This window comes from Schistocerca americana, unplaced genomic scaffold (assembly GCF_021461395.2).
Source record: "Schistocerca americana isolate TAMUIC-IGC-003095 unplaced genomic scaffold, iqSchAmer2.1 HiC_scaffold_124, whole genome shotgun sequence".
Classification (NCBI taxonomy): Eukaryota; Metazoa; Arthropoda; class Insecta; order Orthoptera; family Acrididae; genus Schistocerca; species Schistocerca americana.
The window spans coordinates 328,922-337,500 of NW_025725308.1; the positions used below are offsets into that span (position 1 = coordinate 328,922).

General features: G+C 59.2%; 1 protein-coding gene across 1 annotated transcript; it reads right to left on the reverse strand.

Annotated features, from left to right (window-relative positions):
- Positions 1-1,682: 1,682 nt before the first annotated feature.
- LOC124563719 (nascent polypeptide-associated complex subunit alpha, muscle-specific form-like) lies at positions 1,683-3,133 on the reverse strand. Its single transcript, XM_047130974.1, has 3 exons — positions 3,062-3,133; positions 2,672-2,859; positions 1,683-2,322 (listed from the first exon to the last, which is right to left on the reverse strand). Exons 1-3 carry the CDS (start codon positions 3,131-3,133, stop codon positions 1,683-1,685), a joined length of 900 nt encoding a protein of 299 aa, XP_046986930.1.
- Between the last annotated feature and the right edge of the window lie 5,446 nt (positions 3,134-8,579).

Consider the following 8,579-nt stretch of genomic DNA (forward strand, 5'->3'; position numbering starts at 1 on the left):
AGCTCCGCTCAAGCCGCAACAGCGCCTCCACGCCCTCACCACCGTACTTCTGCCTGGCCTGTACCATGGGCTGGCCCTCAGCCGCACCCGAGTGGGTGCGTTGAAAGCGGCAGATGTGACCATCCGTGCCGCCGTCAGGAGATGGTTCCGCCTTCCGGCGGACACTCCCCTGGGCTACTTCCACGCTCCTGTAGCCCAGGGAGGCCTCGGCATCCCATCATGCCGATGGATGGGGCCAACACTTCGCCGGTCCCGTCTCCTGGCGCTGAAGAGGATTGGGCCAGCCGCCGACGGTGCAGGCCGGGACGAGGTGCAGCGTGAGATTGAGGCGCTGGAGCGGCATCTTATGTGGGAGGGCCACCTCCTCAAATCGTCGACGCAGGTTGGAGAGATGTGGGCCGCGCGCCTGCACGTTGCCTTTGACGGTGCGGCGCTGTCATCTTCCGCCGCCGTCAAGGGGCAACACCAGTGGGTCGCTGACACCAGTCGCCTGCTATCTGGGCGTAACTTCATCGACGCTCTCCGCGCCCGCATCAACGCCTTCCCCACGAAGGCACGGCGCAGTCGCGGGCGGGAGGCGGACACCAGATGCCGCGCGGGCTGCCAGGCCGTAGAGACCGCCAACCACGTGTTACAGGCTTGCTTCAGGACGCACGGGTCCCGGGTTAAGCGGCATGACGCGATCGTGCGCTATGTCGCCCGTGGACTCGCGCAGAGGGGCTTCAATGTCTCTGTGGAGCCCCACCTCCGCACACCTGAGGGAATCCGCAAGCCTGACGTGGTGGCGGTTAAAGACGGCATTGCCCGCGTCATCGACGCCCAGGTAGTCGGAGACCATCTCCGGCTCGACTGGTGTCACTCCGAGAAAGCGGCCTACTACAACACGCCGTCCATCAGGCGTGCCATCTCCAACCTGCACCGTGACGTTGAGGAGGTTACAGTGTCCACCGCGACATTGAATTGGAGGGGTGTATGGTCTCCAGCGTCGGCCGGAGATCTCTCCGCACTTGGATTTAGACCCCGAGAACTGGCGGTGCTTAGCACGAGAGTACTGCAAAGCTGCTGCACGAGCTATCGCATTTTCGAATATATGACGGCGCACAGTCCGATGGAGCGAGCCGGCGTCGGATAGGATGCTGGTTATTTTCTTCGCCTTGACTCCTGGGGCCTATCCACAGGAGGAATATCCCGTCTTTGTTCTTTCTTCTTTGTGTACGTAACTTATGTTGTTTTTGTTTCTGTTTTTTCCAGCATATATATATGTATATGTATTGTAGTTTTAACCTTTTCTTGTGGCATCGCCCTGTAAGTCCCCACCTCGGTGGCGGACATGGCGTGAAACACCTGCCACACCCTATCTGTACATATATATGTGTTATTCAGCAATGAATAAAGACGGCTAATTAATTAATAGCCAAATGCCTCGTCATCTAATTAGTGACGCGCATGAATGGATTAACGAGATTCCCGCTGTCCCTATCTACTTCCACCTATACTGGTAGAAGACGGGCGGCTAAATGTCCGATCTCTCAACCTTCCCGTGGTGTAAGATGTGAGTAGCCGGGCAACCGGTGAAACCAATGAGAGAAGGGCGACTCCCGTGCGGGGTGCAGGCGTAGACGCAGAGGGACTGGGCAACCGGCCTCTCCAAGCCGAGTCTCGCACTCCGCTCGCCGTGGGCGCTAAGGTGTCGGACACTTGTGTCTAGTATCCTTGCTCACTGGCGAATGGCACTTGCTCGCTTCTGCGGCGCTTGCTGTGCTCTGGCTCCGGCCGGGGTGCGGCGGGCGCCGCTTTTGCGTTGGCGGCGCTTGCTGTGCTCTTGGCTCCGGCCGGGGTGCGGCGGGCGCCGCTTTTGCGTTGGCGGCGCTTGCTGTGCTCTTGGCTCCGGCCGGGGTGCGGCGGGCGCCGCTTTTGCTTTGGCGGCGCTTGCTGTGCTCTTGGCTCCGGCCGGGGTGCGGCGGGCGCCGCTTTTGCTTTGGCGGCGCCTGCTGTGCTCTTGGCCTTGGCCGGGGTGTGGCGGGTGCCGCTTTTGCGTTGGCGGCGTTTGCTGTGCTCTGGCTCCGGCCGGGGTGCGGCGGGCGCCGCTTTGGCTGTGGCGGCGCTTGCTGTGCTCTTGGCTCCGGCCGGGGTGCGGCGGGCGCCGCTTTTGCGTTGGCGGCGCTTGCTGCGCTCTTGGCTCCGGCCGGGGTGCGGTGGGCGCCGCTTTCACTTTGGCGGCGCTTGCCGTGCTCTTGGCCTTGGCCGGGGTGCGGCGGGCGCCGCTTTTGCGTTGGCGGCGCTTGCTGCGCCCCGGCTCCGGCCGGGGTGTGGCGGGCGCCGCTTTCACGTTAGGACATTTCGCGATGCATCAGCCATGCTGCGTATGTCTGCTGCAGAGGTTGCAAACCTGTCGGGCGCAAGTCTGACTGGTATAGTGTCTCTCTGCGAGGACGTGCCTCCGTCTCTGCCTGTGTGCGCTACGGAGATTCACGCCTCACCGTCAGGAACGAAGTATTACCGCGCTCGACTTATCGGACGTGGGATGCATCACTCCAAGACACAAGTGCCACGGGAGTTAACTCCCGACATGGAGGTATGTCACGCCTTTCGTGCGCCTCCACCTACTGCGAGCGCTTGTAGGTGTCGGACTCGTGAGTCTAGTATCCAAGTTCGTACGTAGGATGTGCGCGTGGCAACGACGCGTGTCGACAGCTGTTGGCACGCGGCAGTTGCCTTATGCGCATGGTGGTGCGTCCTGCGCGGCTCGCTGGTGGTGGGCTCCCGCTGCGGCGCCGGCCTCGCACATGCTCCGCCCGGCAAATGTCGGACGGCGGTGCGGTTGGCCGGGGTAGCGGCGGGGCTCGTCCGCCGGCTGGGCTGCGCACGGGTGCGCTGCTGTGTCGGGCGCGCTGCGCTGGGCCGGGTCGGCTGGGCGGTGCGCGCGCTGCTGGCTGGCGCGGGACGGGCGGTCGGTCTCTGACTGGCGGTTCGCTCTCGCGGCCACGCCGGCGGCGGGCGCCGGCCCTGCCGTGCCCGGCTCGGCAGGCCACGTCCGGACAACTTAGCGGCGCCGGCCGGCCATACGCAATGTTGGCTGTGGTTGGTGCAGGCGGTTGGCGCAATAAGCACAGTGGGGAGTTCTGGCGGTCATCGTTCCTGCCGAAACTAAGTCTCTCACTGTAGAGAACTTAATGTGGAAGCAGGCCGATGTCCACGCGCGGGGAAGGGCGCCTGACTGCGAAGCGCTCTCTGGCCTTCAGAGAATGCAACGCGGACGACGTCTCGGCCTCGATCGGAGGATTCCTTGGTGGACAACTGCGAAGGGGAGACCGGCAACGGTCACCACAACGCGGAAGTCACCAGGAGCTGCCACAGGAGGATGCTCCTGAGTGGCCTAAGACCACGACCACAGGGACGGAGGCTAATGCAGTCGCCGTACGGGCTTGGCAAACCCGGGGTGCCCTAGCCCGGAGCTGGCAAGCGCTACCAGCGACGGCCGTAAACTGAGATACGCACTTCAACGACTGCTGTGAGGCGCGCAGTGGAACGTCGTGCGTGTTTTGGACCGGAGTCTTGGCTTAACCGCCTGGGCAAGAGAAGGACAATCTCTATAATCACCCCTCACCCTCTGCGTTAGCTGGCGGCTATGGGGCGCAAGGCTGTTGAGTTGTGAACAGTCATGAGTCAGCCACCTCAGAGGACCGGCCGACCCTCTGTTGTATAAGGCTTACCCAGGTGTGCGGGGCGACGCCTGGATGGACAACATAGATCCCTAGCTGTTCGTGGGAACCACATGGACTCTTTCAAACAACCTTGTCCCGACGGAACTGGTGGGCCGTCGCGGAGTCAACACACCAACCTCTCGGGGAGCGAGTCGGACACCTCGTGTACTGACGGACTCCCAAACCAAGGGCAGTCGGAGGTCCCTAGACCACAAGACCATGACCCCGCGCTTAGTGCGCCAGAATTGGAGTTCCGGACACCCCGTGTGCGGAGCGCTAAGACTGCCGCTAGCGAGACGCTGTCACGGACGCTCGTTGATACGAGTGAAAGTGACAGTGAGAAAGACCGTCAGGCTAAGCTAAGGAAGCAGAGGAGACACCTGCGAAGAGTGCTTCGGCAGAGATCGCAGAGTGCTGACGCTGCAACCGAGCTAATGCCGCCACCCCGCCAGCCGGCGCCAAGAACGGCGCCCAAGGAGGGAGATAAGCCGGAACCGGCGCAGGTAGCCGGGCGCGAGCCCAGCGGCCCAGTCGGGGAAGGCGCCAAGGGGAAGTCTGAACCGAAGGCGAAGACGAAGGCCACACGGCCGACGACGCCGCCGGCGGGTAAGACTGCGGGCGGGCCAAAGCTGGCGCAGGTAGCTGGGCAGAAGCCCGGCGGCCCAGTCGGTGCTGGCACGTCCACCCAGACTCGCCCGGCGGGAGAGACGGCGGCCACACGGCCGAAGTCTCAACCGTCGGAAACGGTGAAAAGTGCGCGGAAACTGGCGCAGGTAGCCGGGCAGCAGCCCAGCGGCCCAGTCAGTGAAAGTGCCTGCAGTAGCCGCGCCTCTACGCCAATGTCGGGAACCGAAGGGCGCAAGCCCGGGACTCGACGGAAGAGGCGAAAGAAGAACAAGCAGCCGGACTCGGCGCAGGTAGCCGGGCAAGAGCCCAGCGGCCCAGTCGAGGACGGCAAGTCCCCATACAAGGCAAGCCCCAGCGATCTTGCGACTATACAGCTCATCGCGACGCGGCTCGAGGACGTCCTTGAACTCGTGGACGACTCTCTAAAACCGGGGCAACTGGTGGAGGAGAAAAGTCTAAGTGACCTCAAGAGACAACTGAGAGCTAAGTTGTTTGACTGGGCTATGGCGCAGTCGGCCCTCACAGGAAGGGTGGACGCCTTGGAGGATGAGCTGGCGAGGACGAAAGCGGCGCCCCTGGCGCCGCCAAAGACCTTTGCACAAGTTGCCGCCGCTCTACCCTCGACAGAAAGGAAAACGCAGGCAATGATAACGAGAGCCCAGACTGAGAAGGCTACGCTCTTTATCAAGTCAAAGGCAAACGAAAGCGGAGCAGAAGTGAGAAAGAAGTTCACCTCCCTGGTCAAGCCAGAGGTTGATGGTGTGAAGTTCTCACGGGTCACCACAAACGGCCCGACGCTTATCGTTGATGTGGCGTCTGAAACTGATCGTCAAAAACTTCTGGCCAATAACAAACTGACAGAAGCTCTGAAATGCGAACTGCCGAAAAAGCTCAATCCGCAGATAATCATATATCATGTACCCTGCGTCATGAAGAATGAAACTGTGGTTGAGCTAACTCGAAAGCAAAATGACCTTGGAGGACTTTCGGAAACACAATTCCGCCAGGAGTTTAAGCCGAAGTTCCGGACTGGACCAAGGGGCAAACAAACATCACATCTCGTGGTGGAAGTAAGCCCCAGACTCAGAGTCGCCATCCTTAGGCAGAAAAGACTGTACATGGGCTTCGAGTCCATGCCAGTCGATGATTACCTAGACTTGGCTGTCTGCACGCGGTGCCAAGATGTAAACCACTCGGCAAAGTTCTGCAAGCAGGACCCGAGTATAATAACATGCGGGCACTGTGGCGAAAACGGCCACATGAGAAAGGATTGTCGAAAAGCGGGGAACCAACCGGTCTGCATTCCGTGCAAAAAGCGAAATCGCAATTGCGTGACGCCAGGAAAAGAGTGTGACTTCTATAAAATCCTCACACAACGTAAAATCCAGCGGACAGACTATGGAAGACAAGACCTCTCGTCAACCGTCTCCTTACCGGCTGCCGCCTCACCTGTTGCCGACCGGACTGTGAAACATCACAATGCCCGTGTCGGTTAAAATAGGACAGCTGAACTGCGCGCGATCGCAAGCGGTGATGTGCGAGGTGCGACGCCGAGCGGAGGAGGAGTCTTTAGACATTTTATGTCTACAGGAGCCATACTCCAAAGACGGAAAGATCCTGTATATGCCGACTACAGCTCAGATCTTGGCAGGAGGAGAGCACCCTATGGCAGCGATCGCTGTGCTAAATCGATCTCTGAGAGCAGTGAAAGTGGCGCACCTCAGCAACAGATGCATGGTGTTAGCCGAAATAAACACTGGCGATTTCACCTTTTTCGTGCTGAACATGTACTTTCAGTACAGGCACAGAGAGAGGCCGTACATCGACCAGTTAAAAGAGGCGGTTGGGTTCCACCGCAATGACTTGCTCATCTGCACAATGGACGCAAACGCCATGTCACCCCTATGGCACAGTGACATCACGCCTCTTGGCGCGCGACGCGCCGCTAGGCGGGGTGAGAGACTCGCTGAAGCAATTCTCGAGCTCGGATTAGAAGTGTTGAACCGACCAAACTTCCCACCAACTTTTGAAGGTCGCCGGGGAGCGACCTCAAACATTGATGTGACACTAAAGAGTGCACATGTGCATCTCCGCGCGGAGAATTGGAAGGTATGGCGGGGAACGACACTAAGTGATCATAATCTGATCACATTCACTGTAGCTTATGATGGGGAGCCTCCTCCACAAGACCAGGTGAACGGCATCGTCAAGTACAACTGGCGAAAGGCTGATTGGGATCGACTAAGAGGAAATCTAGTGATACCGAATTGGCCAATGGATCGCGTTGTGGACGTGGATAAAGCTGCAGAGGATCTGACGAGGGCTATACAGACAGCAGCAACGGGCGCAGTCCCGTTGGCCCATACAGGGAAAACGCCTAAAGCGCCTTGGAACCCTGAGCTGCAACGTCTCCGACGCGAATGCAGAAGGGCGCGGCGGCAATACCAGCGCAGCATAGGCGATCACATGCGTGAGGCTACGCTTGCGCGGTACAGGCGGGCCAAGGCGGTGTTTAAGCGGACGCTGCACACGGTACGGATTGAGAGTTGGCAGTCTTTCGTTCGTGACAGTCTGGCGGCTGACCCCTGGGGAACGCCGTTCAGGATTGCCGCATCGAAAGTTCGGTCACCGACGGTCCTGTCAACCCTAAGGAAGAATGATGGCAGCCACACCAGGGACTGGCAGGAGTCAGCCGAGCTACTCATGAGCACCTTGTTGCCAGATGATAGTAGCGAAGATGAGAATGAGGAACAGGGGAATATGAGGAGACAACTCAATGAGGCATATGCCAATGAGACGCCAGTTGCTCCATTCACTGAACGTGAAGTTACAATAGCCATTCTCGAATTGCGCCGGAAGAAGGCGACGGGACAAGATGGTCTCGCTGCAGAGGTTCTCCAAGCCTTATGCGCGGAGATCTGCCCTTACCTGACAAACCTCTACAACGAGTGTTTACGTCAGGGACGGGTACCAGAGTCGTGGAAGACGGCTGAAGTGGTTATACTGCGAAAGGGTGATGACAAGGATCCAGAAGTGCCGAAATCGTACCGACCAATCTGTCTCTTGAACTCCATGGCCAAGCTCCAGGAGAAGCTCCTATGCCTCCGGCTAGAGCAACACCGGGAGCTTAGGGGACGAAGTCCCGACCAGTACGGATTCAGGAGGGGCCTGTGTACAGAAGATGCTATAAACAAGGCAATGTTGCTAGTGGACACATCTACTGCTAAGTACGTTGCGGGGATAATGGTCGACATCGCCGGGGCTTTCGATAACCTATGGTGGCCGGCTCTGTTCGACAGCCTAAGGAAGTTGGAATGTCCTGGGCCCCTGTACCGGTGCCTGCTTGACTACTGCCGACACCGGCGGGCGGTCTTGCGGTGCCCGGGGCGGGCGGTTGAGAAGTTGATCACTAAGGGATGCCCACAGGGCTCAGTCTGCGGTCCCATATTCTGGGACGTGGGTCTGGAACCTGTGCTGGAGGAACTTGGGGAACTGCGACAAGTGCGAGGCGTGGTGGCGTACGCTGATGACATTCTTCTAGTGATAGAAGGTGATTCTCGGGCAATACTAGAAGTAAACTGCAATGCCGCGTTAAATGCACTACAGGAGTGGTGCCAGAAGGTGAAGCTGAAGCTGTCTGTAGAAAAGACTGTGTATGTCATGCTGCGCGGCCGATTGGCGCGTGACCCATTGCTCCGAGTAGCTGGAGGAGCCAACAATGGAGCAATCAGGCGAACTTACATGACAAGGTACCTGGGGATTCACCTTGACGAGTCCAGGCTGTTCACTGCGCACATCGAGTTCGTATGTCGCAAAGGCCAAGCCCTATTCCACAAAATAGCCAGCATTGCAAACAGGCAATACCACCTGCCACTGCATACACTAAGGCTGTATCACTCGAGCATTCTGGTAGCCATCACGGCCTACGGATCGAGTGTCTGGGCTCATAGACTGAGAAAGAGAAAACCTGCGGCGGCGGTGAGGAGGCTACAGCGCCAAGCGCTGGTGCGCCTCACTGGAGCATACAGCACGACATCCGCTGATGCGTTACTTGTCATCACGGCAATCCCCCCACTTGACCTACTGGTCAGGGAAAGGGGTGCGCTGTATTGGCTCCGGAAGGGCAATCCGGAAGGGGTCAACAACATCTTAGGCCGACCGGCAGACAGCGTTGCTGAAGTCCGGAACTGGCTCCTTGATGAGTGGCAGCAGAGGTGGGACGCGCTCCGCACCAGCAGGCGCGTGCAC

Bases quoted from the DNA above. Each gene is read 5' to 3' on its own strand.
- LOC124563719 (XM_047130974.1), bottom strand. From the start codon at position 3,133: ATGACCGCCAGAACTCCCCACTGTGCTTATTGCGCCAACCGCCTGCAC. The intron at 2,860-3,061 runs GCCGGCCGGCGC...ACCCGTGCGCAG, and splicing joins CACAGCCAACATTGCGTATG to CCCAGCCGGCGGACGAGCCC. The intron at 2,323-2,671 runs GCGCACATCCTA...CTAACGTGAAAG, and splicing joins TCGACACGCGTCGTTGCCAC to CGGCGCCCGCCACACCCCGG.